Source organism: Paroedura picta, chromosome 4 (genome assembly GCF_049243985.1).
Source record: "Paroedura picta isolate Pp20150507F chromosome 4, Ppicta_v3.0, whole genome shotgun sequence".
Taxonomy (NCBI): domain Eukaryota; kingdom Metazoa; phylum Chordata; class Lepidosauria; order Squamata; family Gekkonidae; genus Paroedura; species Paroedura picta.
In genome coordinates, this window is record NC_135372.1 from 114,119,160 (window position 1) to 114,137,351 (window position 18,192).

The 18,192-nt window shown below is 47.0% G+C and overlaps 1 protein-coding gene across 4 annotated transcripts in view; it reads left to right on the top strand.

The window, feature by feature from the left end:
- Nucleotides 1–12,862, top strand: part of MTCL2 (microtubule crosslinking factor 2) — a 97,979-nt gene extending 85,117 nt beyond the window's left edge. For all 4 annotated transcript variants that reach the window (XM_077335252.1, XM_077335250.1, XM_077335251.1 and 1 more), the window contains one exon: nucleotides 1,880–12,862. In XM_077335252.1, coding sequence (XP_077191367.1) covers nucleotides 1,880–2,029 — 150 coding nt within the window. In that variant the 3' untranslated portion in view covers nucleotides 2,030–12,862. The remainder of the gene's footprint in view (nucleotides 1–1,879) is intronic.
- Nucleotides 12,863–18,192: the final 5,330 nt, after the last annotated feature.

An 18,192-nucleotide genomic window follows, 5' to 3' on the forward strand; every position in this document is an offset into this window, starting at 1 on the left:
TGTGGGCTGAATCTAGCACAGAATGTCTTCTATCTTTTGAAAACTTGTGGTGGCCACAGAGCAAAGGATATATGAACGTAAGGAGTGCCTTATTGGATCAGACCAGTGGTCCATCTAGCCCAGTATCCCGTTTCACACAGTGACCAACCAGAGGCCAAGGCCTTTGCCTGATGTTGGTTCCCAGCTCTGGGATTCAGAGGCTCAGTGCCTCTGAATGTGGGTATTGCCCACTGATAGACATGAATCTGGCTAATGTCCCCTTTGAAGCTGTTTATTCCTGTGGCCATCACTACATCATCTGGCTGCAAATTCTACATTTTAATCACTGTTTATGTAAAATGCTTTACCCTTTTGTCCACCATAAACCTACTATCCATCAGTTTCATTGGAAGCCCTAATGTTCTAGCATTTTGGGAGATTAAATTATTCCCCATTGAATAATTTTATAAAGCTTTTTTATCGGTCCGTCCGTCCGTCCAGCCAGCCAGCCAGCCAGCCAGCCAGCCAGCCAGCCAGCCAGCCAGCCAGCCAGCCAGCCAGCCAGCCAGCCAGCCAGCCAGCCAGCCAGCCAGCCAGCCAGCCAGCCAGCCAGCCAGCCAGCCATCGTTTGATTTATATCCCACCTCTCTTGACAAAGTTGTTTTGAGGCGGCTTACAGAATAACAATATCAAACAATATTGTCCATAAAACCCATATAATATCAAAACCCAATCTTCCAGAACAACTAACAACAATAATATTACAGCAGATGGTGGAATAAAACAACCCTTCTCGCTTATCATGCCCCCATCCTTAGTCACCTCTTTTCTAAACTGAAAAGTCCTGGACTTTCCTCATAGGAAAGGTGCTCCAACCCCCGTAATCATCCAGGTTGCCCTCCCCTGTACCTTTGACATGGAGATGCAGTAACCAGAACTGTATTCCAAACGAGGCTTCACAATAGAACCTTATAGGGGCATTACAATATGAGCCATTTTATTCCCAATCTCTTTCTTTACACTCCCTAACATAGAGTTTGGAGAGCTCTACAGCCTCCACCGTTTTTGGATGTGGCTACTGCTTAGCCTTTAAACCTAAATTGTCATATCTAGCTGGTCTGGGGAGGGGTGGGGGGATTCCTGTCTGTGTTGGGCAAGGCCACATTTTTCTAGCAATCACTCTCTTGAAACTATCTTGGCCTTGATAAGCTACAACTCAGAGTACAACAACGGCAGAGCCTGTGTGATGTAGTGGTTAGACTGTCAGACTGGGGTCTGGGATGCCCAGGTTGGAGTCCCTATGCTGTCATCATCAAAGCTTGCTGGGTGATCCTGGGCTAGCCAGACTTTCTCAACTGAGCCTACCCTACTGGGCTGTTGTTAGGATGAAATGAAGGAGAGGAGAATGATGAATATTGCTTTTGGTCCCCATTGGAGTGAAAGGCGGGGTATAAACCCCACCTTAATTGAGAAGACATCCTTGCAGTGTGCCTGTACAGACGATGATGCTGGTAGGACGTGGCATCACGTTTCAGCTGACGTGACAACCCTGTAGGGTTTTCAAGGCTAGAGACAAACAGAGGTGGTTTGCCATCATTTGCCTATGCACAGCAACTGTGGGAGTAGTAGTGATTAATTTTTTGGCATTTGTTCCATGCATTTCCATTGTTCAAAGTGACATTATCAATATAACATCCCTGTGAGGTAGGCCTCTGTGATCATCTCCATGTTGCTTAGGGGAGAGTGAGGTTTGAAAGCTTGTCTTAAGAGCGCCTAATGCTGGAGGGAGGTTTCAAATGAGGAATTCTCTAGTCCCCACAGCAACACCAGATCTTAGTGAGCGTCATTCCTTTTGTTGCCCTTTTTTGCTCACTATTCTGCTTTCTCCTCCTCTCTGCAGGACGTTGCTTGTGACTGCAGCTCCCAGTCGCTGACCTCCTGTTTTGCTCGGCCCTCGCGCTCGACCACCCGCCACTCCCCTTCCAAGTGCAAGTTGCACCCTCCTGACGGCAGCCGGGCGGAGGAGAGGGGGGGCCTGCTGAGTGAGTGAGTGAGTGGAAGGGGCTGCCGCGCTGGCTGCTGTGCTGACGGAAGAGCGGCTCCTCCCTGCACCTGCCGGTCCCTTTGGCAGCTTGCGGACTGGCTGCCTCTGAGGAAGCCAGACACAGCAGAGATCCTGAGGGGCTCCACTCTTCAACACTCGTAGCAGTGACACGCACCTCCTGCCTCTCCTTAGAGGGCTGCTTACCAACACTGGAGCCGGGCTGCAGAGCCCGGGGACGGAGCAGGGGCATTGCTGGGGTGGGGTGGTTTCTTGTCCCTGCAAACCCTTCAGCCACACTCCATGAGAGAGGAGCATTGCTGGAGTGGAATGAAGCCGTTTGTGCCGCTTCCAGAGCACATGGTGTGTCTGTGTGTGTGGTGTTGAGTGTGGCAGTTTTTCCCCAAGGTCACTAGTCTGAAGGGAGGGAGCCCCTTTTCCAGGCAAAGGGCATCACAGTGAGAGGGGGCAGGGAATCTGGGGGAGCGTCCAAGAAGCTGTGTTGGTCTAAAGTAACAGGAAACCGCAGTCCTTCAGAAACAGGGCAGAGCTGGTTTTGAGGGACATGATCTGCTAGAACAGCTGCATGATAAAGAATCCCCTCCCTCCCAGATGGGGTTCTTGTGTTATATAGAGGGAAGTGTGGGATAGGGAGGATCAAATCTTTGCTAAGAGGGGGGAGGGAACCACAGTAAGGTCTCTGCTCTTGGGTGTTGGGTTGTGTACAAGTGGGCTGGAAATGGGCTGGCTCTTCTCTATGGCCGTGTGTGCATGGGTAGTTCTCCTCAAGTGTGCTGAGCCATTAGTTTCTGTATGGTGCCAGCCACTCAGTCTGCACTGCAGTTGGGTATTGGCAGAGTATGGGCCTGTAGGGAGACAGTGCTGCACCATCGCTCCTGCATCTGATCAGCAAATAATGTCCGGTGTTGCCTTCCTGTCCCCGTGCATCAAACTCTCTGTGGTTCGTGAAATGCATTATAGCAAAGCCAGTCTTCCCTCTTTAGGCAAATGATTTCTACTGAGCAGAACAATCTCTCCTTTGTACGATCAGCCTCTGTTTCCGTTTTTGGCCGGTCTGGGCGCGGTTGAGTCTAGAGCGGTCATGAAAATGGAAATGCAAAAATGTCTCCGAATCTCCAAAACCAATCCCATTTCCACCTGTACTTCCCCTGCACTATGGGAAGATGTCAGCATTCCCAACAAAACTCGGGTGCCCTTTTTTAAAAAAGGAGTTTTCAAAGTTTTGTGATAAGCTGCCCTCGAAGTAAAGTTTACCTTAAGGGAGAAATGGGGACAGAACCAACAGAGTGAAAATTCACAGGGCTGGGAGAAGGGATGAAAGGTTGCCAAACATTCCGAATCCTTGGGAACTTCACATCTCAAACCAGGGTTTGTTCCATGTCCCATTCTCAGTTTGTTATTTACAGGCTGTTTGATGTTTAGTAGTTAATGTGAGCTAACCTTAGGCCAGGATAAAGAAATGAAGAGCTGAATCTTCTTAATCAATGCCCCTTAAACCCCACAGTCCAGCATTTATTATTCTTACAGGCCATTTTCACAGCAACCCCTCTCTCTACTGACTGATTTGGGGGGGGGGGGGTTTGTCAACTCCACTAATGAATAATTACTGTAGGGTTGGTTATTGATTCCCCTCCTTGAGTGCCATGCGTATACGGGATTGTAATCTGAAAAGCTAGGGCAACATCACTGGAAACATCATATATCTAGAGGTGCCCTCTCATGACTCTCATGTCATAGGATACCAGTTGTGTTTGCATCTACCCAGCTGTGCACTTCCTCAAGTGGAACAGCATTTTGCTTTACAAAAAAGGGGACTTTGATTTCCACCATTCCTCCTTCCACTGCAGTCCGTCACTTTTTCCCCAGTGCCATTCCTGAGAGACTGTTGACACCCAGAAACCAAATTTCAGCTGGGGCTTAGTACGTATAGGACATGAGAAAGTTCCACTCCATGATGGGTTCAGCTAGTTGGATACATGCCACTGTGCACAGTCCCACCACTATCTAAAGTGCAAGATGAACTAAGCATAGCTTTGTGGGAAGAATTGTTCTAAAGACAGAAAGAATGCCCTTTTCCTGAGGCTTGGGCTTCACAGCTTGGGCTTCACAACTCTGCTTCTCCATGTTAGAAAAATCAACACTGCTCCCTGCATTTAGAAAATTAACAAGTCATGGAGAAAGCTAAGCTCGTACACTTCCCACTGATGCACTAACTTTCTACGCGGCAAAAACTTTTAAGAGAGTATGTTCTAATGTGGGAAAGATGCAGGAAGGCAGCATCCTTTAAAAAACTCTGTATAGATCGCTCCTGGAGGAGGCTCAAGGAGAAATGCTCTTTGAGATAGATGTACTAAAACTTGACTGATCCATGACTGAAGGTCAGGTCACAGGGTTGCCATGGGACAGTGTTTACCATATGATTCTGTGGGGAAGATTGAAATTTTCCTCCCTCATTCACTCAGATCAGGAACCCAAAATGAATACGGAGCATCTGTGATCATTAGATCACTGTGAACGATAACGTTCTTTCAGTATCCCTCCTTCTGGAGCCTCAGTGAATTTTCACTGATCTTAAACACCCTGCTCTAATTATATGTCACTATTAATTCTTTTCATTTCTCATTCATATGAGATTGAGTCTTCACCATTTGAGTGATCTAATTCAGGAGTCCATGAATTAGACCTATTAGTTACATAGCAATATAATTGTGTGTGGAGTCTGCGTGGGTATTCCTCTCTCCCGCAAGGGCTATTTCTGCTGCTGGACTCTGGCACTCCACTTGCAAGCAACCCCTGAGCACTGGTGCAAGTCTCCCCTGGCTCTGCCCCTGCATCTCCTGCACTGTCCAGCTCTGTCACTTCTTTACAAATCTGTATTGGCTACATTTTTGATCCCTGATCATTGCCATTCATGCTGTTGTGGCTGAGGGATGGATGGTTCCTCTGGGACTCCCGTGGAGATCTCTGCGTGTGTTGTGGTGCTTGCCCATGGGATGGTTTGTTGTTTTCTCATTGACTGACAGACACTTGCTCTCCTTGCAGCTTTCCTTGCTGTGGAGCCAAAGTCCCTGCCCGTTACATTTACTTAGTCCCCCTGAATTCAGCGGCACTTTGACCCAAGTAAATGTGCCTATCATTGCAAGCTACAGGAGACAAAATGGGAGAATTTAGATGGATTCATGCACCATGGCTTTCCTATCCAGATTATCTTTCTGATTCAGTTTACAAACACACACACAGGTCATTTTGTGTCTTTAGAAGGCACTGCCCCCCTCCCCATCATCTTCTGTGGCTGCATTTAGAGGCTACACTGAGCACAGATCAAGGGGTAGAGAAACCAGCAGTTTTCAGCCCATTTGCTACAAAAGGAATCACTTTAAATAACAGATGTTCTCTACCTGCGAGGACTTGGAGGGGTGAAGCCAGATAGAAAATGAGTAAAAACACTTCTCAGGTAATAGGACTGCAGGTGTGCAGCAGCCCTGGGACTGTCCTTGTATTACAGCCTAGTGATATGGTCCCTGTGCTTAGCAAGCAAGTTAGTCCCTTCAGAGGGAAAGCAAGTGGCCCAATAAATAACTGGCAAAAATCTGAGACTGGGGAAGCTTTAACTCTTCTACAAGCATCGTTGCCTAATGCCTTCAGCTCAAAGCCAGCATTTCTTGAAACAGATGCCAGCAATTGCTTGAATACATGTGTAATATATTTGGAAGAGAGGAGGGAAAGGGAACCAGCCTGAGGGTAGCATCAGTAGGGTTTTCTGGTGGTACTTGAATTGCGCTCCATTGCAGAAGCTGATATGGCCCTTCAGATGTCACGTCAGCTGCTGAGGACAAGCAGGAGCTTGTAGCGTGTTTTTGCTCCTTCAAGCAAGCCCCCTTAAAGTAACATAGGACACCACTCTTCATATGTGCCACAGGTCAAAACGGCAGTACTGCACAGAGGTTGTGGGAGGAGAGGGCTGGAGGTGCCAGAACGAAGCCAGCTGGAGGGTGCAGCAAGCCCCGTGCCCTGAAGGAGATGCTCAGTGTGGGGCTCAAGGTGCTGGGCCTCTGCCTTCAGGACTGTGAACTCCTTTGTGAACCTGCTAAGCACAGCCTTACCTAGCGTTACAGCTCAGTAAACTGTTGTATCCCAAGCCTTTGTGGCCGAGCTGTTGTCCTTGGCATACCGGTGAGATCCATGCAACTATCACATCTGTGGCCTTGTTCACAGCCTGCATCCCACCCTGCGAGCGCTTCGGTTCCTGCTAGCAAGTGAGGGGCTGGCAGTGACTGGGCTGAGCTTGCGCCACCAAACGCCTTACTGTGCTGGGGAAACAGGACCATTGTCTGCCTGGCTGGTGCTGCCTTCTTTCCACGGACAGAGGCAGGCCTGTTCTCACCCGAAGGAGAGCAGAATGCAAAGCAGGCACCAGCAGCCAACCAGCGCCCCCAGTTCAGGGCTGGGCTGGCTTTCCTGAGGCAGCCCCTTTCTACTCTTTGCATGAACTTGTAAAAAGGGGGTGGGGGTGGGCAGGGTAGGAGCTTAAATGAGCTTGCTGACTCCTGGTGTAAATACTTCCTTTTTAGATGGTTTTTAGCATTTTCATTGGGGACTTCTTTTTTTTTAAGAATCTTCTACTTTTTGGATTGTGGTTTTGGGGATTTTTGTTTTTTTTTTTACAAATGTCTTTTAATTATTTGTATATCCTCAAATTTTGTCTTACTCTGTAACTAGCAGTACTGAGTTTTATGTTTTGTTTGGAGTATGGAGTGAATGGATTCTGGGGCCTTTTTCCATTAGTGGGTTTCAGCCTTGTTCCTCAGGCAAGGTGCCCTGCCGTGTCTGCCTGGGGCACCTCCTTTGCCAATAGTGCCCCACTGAACAGCCTGCCTCAATTGCCACAGTTGGGCTTTTCCTTGACGACACAGTCCGAGACATGGGCAGTGAACAGGGATTCATCTTCAGAAAGAGGTTCTTAAGCATCTCTCTGCTCTGAATTTCTGAAGAACAGAGTTTCAACAGGAAACTGGGCTATGTTCACAAGCATCCCCAGAGGATAAGCCGTTCTAAAAATGGTTTGCCCAGATTTAAAGACAAGCTAGTTCAGTCGCTTTACGCTTCCCACCCGCACAACTGGCTGAGGCAGTCTTGCCCTATTTCCCCTTGTCTCCAAGGAATGCTCTGTGTGTCCCAGAAATTGTGCTTGGCTCTTAGTCGATGACTTCCAGGCCTTTCCTTACTGGTGTGCCTGAAAGAGCCCTGCAAAAGCCAGGAGATCTCGTGTACAACTAGATGACTAATTCAATTCAGGCTGAATATCTCTCCCTCACTTCTTCCTTCTTCTGTCTCCTTATGCCAGCCCAGTGGCTCTTGTGTTGAGTGTGAAACCAGCCCAGTTCTTTGAGATTGTTGTCGGTAATGTAGCCACAGCAAGTGTTCCGTTCAGAGTGAAAAGGAACTTGAGGAGGCTGCAGTTTTTATTCCTTGTGGAGGATGCCTAGCTCTTTCTTCTCTTGTCATATTTTTTGCAGGTCTGTTAATGTTTACGCCTGCAAGTCTGTGACACTGTGAGCTGGGGGTGATTTGGGGCAGAAAAATAATCATAGGGAAGAGCTGAATTATCCCCTCTCTTATTGCTCCCCCACTTAAAATTGCAGACTTCTCAGGCTGTTTTTCATTCCATCTTTAAGAAGAAAAATATTGGGGCTATATTGCAGGTATTTGCCTTCAATGTCTAGTTTGTTTCTGATACTGGCTTTCTTGTAGCAAAGGAGGGAGACGAGGATATTTCCTCTGACAAACGTTTACCGTGGTCTCCGGTTACTCCGTTTTTCTTTTTTCATGCATTGTGCTCATTTGTATGAAACAACTTCCGTGTGAGAATGAAATCTTATGTCACGAAGAATTCTAATTTTCAAGTATTCGTTCTGTTGCAGTAAATTGCCATTTGCTTTCTCATGGAACTTTTACCATATAGTTTCCCAAATGAAACTGGGGCACTGAATTCAATGTTGTGGCACCTCAGAAAATAATATTTGAGGCCTTGGCATATGATTCCCCCCCCCCACATCCCCACAGACCTGAAGATAGGATGGTGGAGCTTTGGAATAAATATCTCTCTTTCCCCCTCCTTCTGTCGCATTGTGGTCTCTTTTGCAAATCAACTTTGCAGATTGTTGAAGCCCTTGAAAAAACAGCCAGAAAAAATATTGCAATGAATTTTTTAGAATGCACATGTATATTGCAAGTGACAGTGACTTTATCATCCTCCCTTCAGGTCTTTGAAAAGATCTTGCTTGAACCTGCTCTCTGTTTTGCTTGTGTTTCCCAAACAACCCCCTGTGTTTCACTTTTTCTTAGCTGCTTTACATCAAGTGTAGCTTATTATGCTTTTAATAAATCGATTTTCAGAATCACATAACAAACTCTAAAAAAATGGGCCCTGAAATGAACTTCTCTTTTAAACTTCACCTTTTGGATCTCTGGTTCAGGCAGTGATGATGATGAGGTCAGATCTGCGAGAAAGATAAAACACCAAATTGATTCTGATGTCACAGCAGTCAGAGACCAGAGTGCCCCGAGGAGAACTCTGCCTTCTCTGTATAGTTCGGTGGTTGCTGGAAGTGGTAAGGAAGGTATCCCCCATGCCTCCCTCCGGTGTTTCAATCATTGCTACCTCTATGCTTCTGCAGTTGTGTTGCTCCTGGCTGGTCACTATCTAGGGAGCTTTTCCACTTCTGTAGCTTCCCTGTCCCCTCATGTGTAACTTCCCATTTCAGTTTCCTTCATACTTCGTGTTTCTCCTTCCCATTAACATCACGGCTATCTCTTAGCATAGACTTGCAGCTGAATGTCTCCCTGTGGCCAGGAATGGCCATGAGCAATCGGGAGAAAGGCCAGGGCTGGATCATCACATCAGCATTCATAATTTGGTAATCATGGCATCAGTTTGGGACTTGCAAGGAGGGGTATTAATTTGTTTTATTCCTCTGAGGAGCTCACTGTCCTCTGGAAGCCCTCATGGGTTTAGCACCATTGAGAATTTCTGTGACCCAGTAGGCCAGCCATGAACAAAATTCTGGTTCTGGAACAGGGCTTTCTTGGCCTCAATTTCCGGCCTTACACTTCCTCTCCACTTCCTCTCCACCTACTCCTGCCATTAAAGGATGCCCCAGAAAGGTGGGGATGAGGCTTGGAAGATTTCTGCTGGAAATTGGGGGTGGGAACTCAGACATTCCTTCCCCTGTTCAAGCATAAGTGCCTTTCAGTCATGTAAGGAGCTTTTTTGGTGGAGGTTGTTCATTCTTTCAGCTGTAAATCAATAATCATGTATTGCATGTGCCCACATGAACTAGGTTGTAAAGCATCTGTTTACAACTATGGCTGAGCCTTTTCCTGCCAGAGTCAGCTGATTGGCTGCTAGCTGACCAGTTCATACTACCCTGTTGGACATAGTTCCAGGGAGAAACTCAGCGGTGTGAATTGGTTCCCCACTACTATTTTGACTCTTTTGGGTTTCTTGTCCTACTTCTGCAAACTCCCCTGTAATTCTCTGACGCCTTTGCCCTCTCCGTGCAGACTTCCTAAACATGCAAAGAATGCAGTATTTTAAAGTTGCTAAAATCCCCCCTCAACACCCTATATTTTCACACTTTGTTCATTTGAGGGGGCTGTAAGTGGGTTTTTTTGTTATTTTTATGCTGTGCAGCTTTTCAAATGTATTTGTTTTTATTTATTTATTTTAAGGCTCCTACACCACTCCTCACGACAAAGCTAGAATGTTCCAGCTCTTCTAGCAAAGCTATGCTTACACAACAGCCATCTCCCCAGCAATTAGTGTATGGAACATTGTATATGAAGTATAACTTGGCCTCCTTGTCATGCATATACTGTCTGAATTTCCCAATTATTATTTATATAATTTCCCATTTATTACTTTTCCATAGTAGCCACTTCCATTTATTTCACTCCTCAAATGCCAACGTTATCTTGTTCTTCTCATCCATCCCACCCTTGGCTGAATCAGCTTTTCTCCCCACTTCTTCCCTTTAGCCATCGCTGGGCACCCTTGATCTCCCCGTTGCTTTCCCCATATTTCCTTCTTAAATTGCAGCAAGATCCTCCTGCTCTCACCCTCCAGCCTGAATCATTCCACATCTACCTTTTATCCCCTTCACCCATCATTTCCCAACCTGTTCTCAGTGCAGGAAATTGACAACTATGCAGGAAATTGACAACTGCCTTCCCACCACTCCCCCAGTGATCCCTGCTCTATGCCCAGAGGAAGGCAGAAAACCTCCAGGATCCCTGGTCTGAAGGAAAGTTCCTTCTTGACCCCAAAGTGGCAATCAGCATTACCCTGGGCAAATAAGGAAGGGCTGTGAGAGCCAACTCCTGCTCTCCCTCTCGTGATTTACCTAAATTCACAGAATCAGCATTCCTGTTGGATGGCCATGTAGCCTCTGATTAAAACCTCCAAAGAAGGAGAGAGAGAGCGCACCCCCCCCCCGCCTGCTCCGCTGAAAAACTGTTTTGTCAGGAGGCTGGGCCCCTTTGATTTAATTTCATTTCAGTAGTTTCAGGTGTGTAGTTGTGTTGGTCTGAAGCAGTTGAACCAGATGAGTTCAGTGGCAACCAACCAAGTTTAATTCTTAAAGGCGCCACTGGACTCAAACTTTGTTTCATTTCATTTGTTGTGGCCTGCCCTTCTGGGTGTTGGATTCAAGCCACTTTAAAAAGAAACTACAAAACCATGCGTGGAATTAAGAGGATGGGTAAAAAGAATGGAACCTAGGACTTAAATGATGTGAAATGTGTGCATCAAGATATATGAGCTAGGAGGAAGTTCTGCAACCAATACCAAAGGCCCTATCTAGTAGCTATGCTTAGTGGTAGCTGCAGAAGTGGAGGCACCATGAAGAAAGTCTCCAAGGAAGATGCGTAATTGTCAGCCAGGTCCCATCTTTGGTGCTTCTGAACCTTGCTTGTTTCCTTGCTTGTTTCCTCACTTCCACCCACCACTGGCTTTGTGCTTCTCTGTCTCCATGTTCTGATCTTTGCCTGCCTCTGCCAATTGCACAGTATCTTGCTTCTCGTTTCATTTCAGTCCAGAGTGTTGCCATCATATCTCATTGCCCCTCTCCATTGTTTGGCTCTTCTGCCTCCTCGTTTCCGACTGATTGTGCAGTCTTAACCAGAGTTGCATGCTTCTAAGCTGGCTGTCATTAATGAGCTTGTCAAGGTCATAACTGCTTGGGATTGCACTGTACATCTCCAGCCTTATCATGCATCACCATGTTTTCTTCTGGCTTTACTCCTGAGTCATTCTCCAGTGTGTTCCTCCAACACGATTCTGTTGTTATTTCACTGTTTATTGTTCTTCACATTTCTAGCTTTTCCCTTGGCCTGGCCAAATCTCCATGAGCTTCTTCCACCAATTTCTATCGCCTTCAAATGCTTCTTACTTTTTTCTGTAGCAGCTTCTTCAATGCACCGAATTCCTGTATTCCTGTTGACTCTTCTTGCTTTCCTCGGTGCTTTGCCATCTTATTGTCTTTCTGGTTTGTCACCGTTCAACATGGCTCCATATCTCTTTTGGGCCTTACTCACAAGCATACTGCTATAGCTTCCTTTCCTTCGCTTCTTTATTGCTGCTTTATTTGTGATGCTGGTTGCAGATGTTTCCTCAGTTTCACTGACAACAGATACTCAAAGAAAGCTGTTGTGCAAAGAAAGACACACCTCCATCTGATTGCCCCTTTGTGAGATCTCACACAGTGCTGTGGTTGCATTTCTGCATGTTGTCTTTGGTGCTTTAGGATATATTATCTACATGCCTTTCAGATTGCTTTCCAGTAATTTGTACTTTCTCCCCTCCAGTTGTCCACATTTCTTCATCTCCTAATTCCAGATCGCAGGAACACTGTACTTTAGAATCGGTTCATTTGCATCAGGCACCCTCTGCTGCACGGTTTGTGCAAGGGAAAGGCATTCTCTGAGTATCTCCTCACAGAGAATGCAGTGGTATGCTTTGCACCTGTGTGTGCAAGCATCCACTTATCTTTCTCAATCAGGGGCAGTTCTGTTTTTCATTTTGTCTGCATGCATGCCCCATCAAATGCGAAAGGGCATGTGTACGCTAAACATATAATTTCTAAAAGTTTTGGAAACAGTGGGGTTGTTTGTGACACAAGAACAGGCCTTGCATCACTTGGCATTTCTTAGTTAGGACTCTGTAGGGACAGCTGTTTTACTCTGAGGGAGAGACATTGCCTCGTGCCTTGGTCCCAGGTTGTCTCAGATTTTCTGGCTGGCACATGGGGTTAAAGAACCCAGGTTCCTTGGTGTCACCAACAGTGTTCCAGCTCTTCTTTCAAGGGTGGGGGAACCTCCCACCATCTTCCCTGTTCTATCCCTGAAGTCCATCTTGCTGTATTCCAGAGACATGAACTCATGTGGAGTTGCAAATTCTCCTCCTGACAGCCTTGTTCCCAGTCAATGCCATTCCTTTTAAAGAGGATTGTAAATACTCGTAATGGGCATGTCTTGCTAGTGTTATAACAAACGGTTTTTATTTTATTTGCTGTTTTATTTTCCAAGTGTTTAGGTTGAAACGTTCTGTCTGGTCCATTTCCTTGGGGTTACTACCTGTATTAAAACAGCAAGTGGAACTAATAATAGGAGCTGCACAATGCCCCCAAGCTGGATTTTCTTTTCTTTTTTACTCCATATTTTCAAACTCTTGTATATGGTCCTGGGACTTTTTACACAGAATTGTTGTAGAAAATGAGAATATAAAAGTCTGTTAAGAGAGCCATTAAAAAATCTCTATTAAAACTCTGACTCTGCGTTGTTACTCTTTAAGCTGCCACTTGATGCTTTAAACCTCAGATCCATCAAAGTTCCTGTGCTGCATTGAAGAATTTCAGTTCTTCAAGGTATTTTCTGAAACTGCATAACTATTTATGAATATGAAAGCCTTTATGCCTTGTATCTTATTCTGTGTCTTTTGTATATTTCGTATATTTGGTAGGATTGTGATGGCCAGTGGCTAATGCAATAAAACTCATCTGAATCTATATGAAAGCAAGATGATTCTGTAGCACTCGGGGAATCAATGGCCATTAATTTTTAGTGTGTGGCTTTGGAAACGGATGCAGTAAAGACCTAAACGGTGTGTGTCATGACACTCAATTACATTGACATTACTTGTTATGGACCATATATTTACTGTGGAATCTGTAATGTGCCTCTGAATTGCCAGATGGGCACTGTAAATATATCTCCACTGTGTGCCTCAGCATAGCATAGAGCAACTGGCAAAGGCGTAGCGTAGAGTTGTGTTGCTGTTCTGCAAAGTGTGAGAGGCGGGGGGAGCCTCTGGACTCTCTTGCTCTCCACAAAGGCATTTGGAACTCACACTCTGGATGTTAGGGCGATTGCCATTCTCCACCCCATCCCGCCCCCCTTTCATAATATTTTGTAAAAGGTAAAGGTATCCCCTGTGCAAGCACCGGGTCATGTCTGACCCTTGGGGTGACACCCCCTAGCGTTTTCTTGGCAGACTCAATACAGGGTGGTTTGCCAGTGCCTTCCCCAGTAAATGACAGCTGTCGGTGCAACAAGACTGCAGTACTCAGTGATGTGCAGATGCAACCATAGTGGACCTTCCTTGCAGCTGGAGTAGTTCTGAGAAGATGATGAACCACAGCAATGGAAGAGAGAGCAAGGGCAACCTTGGCCAGTCCCATGCAGTGACTGAATCCCATTCTCTTATAGGTGATCCACATCACTTTTTTTGTATGTTAATTGCTTTTGCAGAGTGGTCATGTGCACACTGGATCACACATGCAAAGCATGATTCAATTCAGCCTGGTAAAACAAAGCTAAAGGGTGTCGTGCATCTGCACACAGAGCTGATTTTACTCTTAAACATTTACCTTTGGGTAAAAAATGTATTGAGAGTTTAGATGGTTTTCATATATTCATGGGTCTACTGGTCGTGAAAGATGAACATGCATTCAAATGACCCCCCCCCTCCTGCCACCTTGCCAGATGCATGGAAACAAGAAACTGGGAGAAGACTATGGCAGAAGACTGCTGTCTTCCTGCCTTGTTTTGGGGCTTCTGGGAGGCAGCTGGTTGGCCATTAGAGACAGGGAGCTTGGCTACTAGACCGTCGGCTCAATCGCATTGGACCTTCCTTTTTTGTTTTGAATTGGACTCTTAGGATGGAGGGTGGTGGCAGTGGTTAGGGGAGTGGCAAAATGGCTGTGTTTATTGGCCTTAGAAACTGGCTCAAGAGGAGGAAATTCTATACCTCCCCTGGCCTCTTCCTCTTCCACTGTCTGATAATTTGCAGAACTCCAGTATATTCCCTTCTGCTCTTCACCTACCCTCAGAGATCTGTCACTGGTGGTGAGACAGTTTAAACAGGAACAATTTGTCTATTGATGGGGATCATTCCATAGGAGTTGCATAGGCAGGTTTAAAACAAAAGCCCTTTGTAGAGCAGGAGGAGGAGGAGCAGAAGAGTGGCCGGCATGCGGAGTTCACTGAAACGTGCTCACTAAGGACAGTTTCTGTTCCATGTGGCCCAAACAAGGCAGCTGTATAGAGCACAGGACATTTTTGAACTGCACCAGCCTCCGGTTCAAACAACGAAAGAGAGCCGGAACAGAAACAGTCTGAAAAACAACGGCTGAGAGGTTTGCATTTAATGCCCAATGTAACGGCAGTGGAAGGCAAAGGCGAGAACAGTGCTGTTTGTGTAGATTTGCAGTGGAGAATGTCATGCAATGAATTATGTACTGCAGTAGCCTGGATTCAGGGGAGCTCTGGGAGCTTGCCGTCTTTGAAGAGGCTGCCCAAACTCATTGCACTGGATTTGGCACATGATTGCTCTTGCAGAGCCACCAACTGTAAAAAAAAAAGACTGTGCCCTAAACACATTACTGCCATTTGATCCCATCGTATGCAGCTTTGCGGACTAAACAGCACAAGCAAATATCTCCAAATGGTAATTGAAACCAGCTCCCTCCCTTTCCCCCAAACATCTGTCTTCTTTCCCCAACCCTCTCAATGCTGTCAGTCAGCCACCAGTAGCCCGCATGGGGTGGGGAAAGCAAGGTTAACGCAAAACAACAAGAGACTTGATAGCGAAGCATGCTGAGCGGCCATTCTGCACAGAACAGGGCTGATTGCACAGCACACTGGGACTCCGCTTGCAAAAAGAACTGGACTTCTCATTACTCTTTGCACTTCTCTGGAAATGGTGACCACCACAGTACAAGTTTCATGTCAGGGTGACCTCCTTGTTTCTGTAATGGTCCTTGTGTGCTTCTGCCACTTGGCCACCTTCCTGGCCTCTCCCAAGATCCAACCATGCTGGGTTGCAACATAATTATAACAGATTGCATCATAGCCCTAAGAACATGAGCCCTGCTGGATCAGACCAATGGTTCATCCAGTCCAGCATCCTGTCTCACATAGAGGCCACCCACGGGGCATAGAGGCCGAGGTCTTCCCCTGGTGTTGCCTCCTGGCTCTGGGATTGAGAGGATTATTGCCTCTGAATGTAGACATTTCCCACAGTCACCATGGCTAGTAGCAGTGAGATTCCCATGAGCTGCTTGCCTTTTATGTGACGGTGTTAGGTCTGATATGGTGGGGACTCCAAGCCAATCATTGTACAGGGTAAGGTTCAGAGAGGAACAGCAGATGCCAGATCTGCTAACGTCAGGGGACCCCTGTTTAAAAGGACCACTTGGAGTGCTCTGGCCATCTAGCTAAAAAGGTAAAGGTAAAGGTATCCCCTGTGCAAGCACCCTTGGGGTGACGCCCTCTAGCGTTTTCATGGCAGATTCAATACGGGGTGGTTTGCCAGTGCCTTCCCCAGTCATTACCGTTTTACTGACCTCGGAAGGATGGAAGGCTGAGTCGACCTTGAGCCAGCTGCTGGGATTGAACTCCCAGCCTCATGGGCAGACAGCTTCAGACAGCATTTCTGCTGCCTTACCACCCTGCGCCACAAGAGGCTCTAGCTAGCCTTGCAGAAAACATTAAAAATCTTCTAGTCTTATGCTTCCATTTTGCCCTCATTCCTGATGCTGAAATCATTTGTGCTGGAGCCTAATTAAAAGACGGTGCACACTTCATGCCAAAGGAAGCAGGCTGCTACATGAAGTCAACTTATACTTTAGCACTGGAACGTTCATCTTCCGTAGGAGCGTACTGATAGCCATAAAGAAAAGGGCTCCACATTGCAGACATTATATCTGAATTAAAAAGATGTATGCCTTTTGCCGGAAAGACTTGAAAGCAAGAGTCTTCCTATCCCACCAGTCGTCCTTATAAAACCTATGTTGATTTCTCCTTGTTACATGTCCCACCTTCTTTCTTTCACGGCCATAATCCCTTCCCCTATATTGGTGAGCTCTTCTCTCTGTCAGTTGCCTTGTGTGGACAGCAGCACATGCCAGAGAGACTCCTCGGTAAATTGCAGGTGATGGATGCATTTGGTGGATCCCGTAAAATTTTGTGAGATTGTAAAAACCGCATTGGCAGGATATGTGAGGGCATGCAATGACTGTCCTGCTTGTAGGGACCCCTCTGCTCCCCCCCCCATTGCTCCCTGCTCTCAACCCTCTGGAGGTCTGTCCCCCAGCAGCACCTAAGCCTGGCATGTTATTGGCTCATCCCTGCCAAGGTAGTTTGGGATGCTAGCATGAGAGATTTCAGCTTCTGATCATGGTGATCAAATCAGGTGATCCCTTTGCCATAAACGGGGTCAGAAACAGCTGCCATGATAAAAGGGAAACGAGGGGAAATAGCCACTTCATGCCTGGTCACAGGGATCCCGAGTTCAGGTTGGAAAATTCTTGGAGATTTGGAGGTGGAAGGGGGGGGGGGAGGGAAAGAAGTATAATGCCGCAAAATCCACCCCCCTACCAAAGTAGCCCTTTTCTCCAGGGTACTGGGTCTCTGTCGTCTGGATATCTGTTGTAACTGGGAGATTCTCCATGGTCCCACCTGGAGGCTGGCAACCCTATTCATAGAGGATGTGTTGTCTGCTTTGGTCTTTCTTCTTAGCACCAGGTATTCAAAGCCAATTTGTTGCCCTAGGACGCTGGGCATGTCATCAGAGGACAGCAGTGGAGGCTGTAGAAAGACCCCCCTCAGCATGCTGCCCCCCCAGCTCTTGTTCTTGCCCTCCGCCCTAGCTCCGGACCCTCAGGCCAGCTCACCCCGTGCCCCTCTTTTAATGGTTTTCTCCCCCGCTCCAGAGCCTGTGTGGATCTGTCAGGTCTTCACATTTGTTTTCATTGCACTGAACTCAAACCAATCACTATCATCTCCATGGAAACAGATTTGGTGGCTTCTATGGAAACAGGAGTGGAGCAGAAATGGAAAGGGGGGGGAGTTGGAATCCCTGCAGAGCCGCAGCTTTTACAATGGCTCCTTCCCTCTGTGCAGGCAGCACTCTGAGTGAACTGCTGGGCGGGTGTTGCTTCCCTATATGCTACCGATTCTGTAGCCTGCCCCATTTCTGTGGGGACGTTAAACCGTCCTGACTCACTGGCAGTCTTCAAGCAAAGGTTGGATACACACTTTTCTTGGATGCTTTAGGATGCTTTGGGCTGATCCTGCGTTGAGCAGGGGGTTGGACTAGATGGCCTGTATGGCCCCTTCCAACTCTATGATTCTATGATTCTATGACTCCTCCCCTTCTACCCGCACCTTCTTTATCTTTCTCTCTCTCTGATGCGGCACCTCCTCAGAGCAGCTCCTCTGAATCCTGACCCATGTCTGCCCCATTGCCTGCCTCCCTCTGATACCCTCCAGGAGGGCTCCTCCAGGTGCCCTTGCACTGGGTGTATGCAGCATGCCCAGGGCCACAGGCCTTTGGGAACCTGTCAGGCTAGGCTGGCTCTGCCTGTCCAGTGCCATCTGGAGACTGGCTTTCCAGCAATCCTGGGCCAGTCATCGAAGTCAACAGGGTGGCTCGGGTGGGTGGGGTGCTTGCAACAGTTCCAGCGGACCGGCCTCAGCTATGTAACTCCTCTGTTTTCCAATTAACTCACTTCTTTGATGTATGACTGTAGGCATTCTAGTCTGGACTACTACTGATGCCCAGGAATCTAGCATAGAATGGAGTCCATATTATG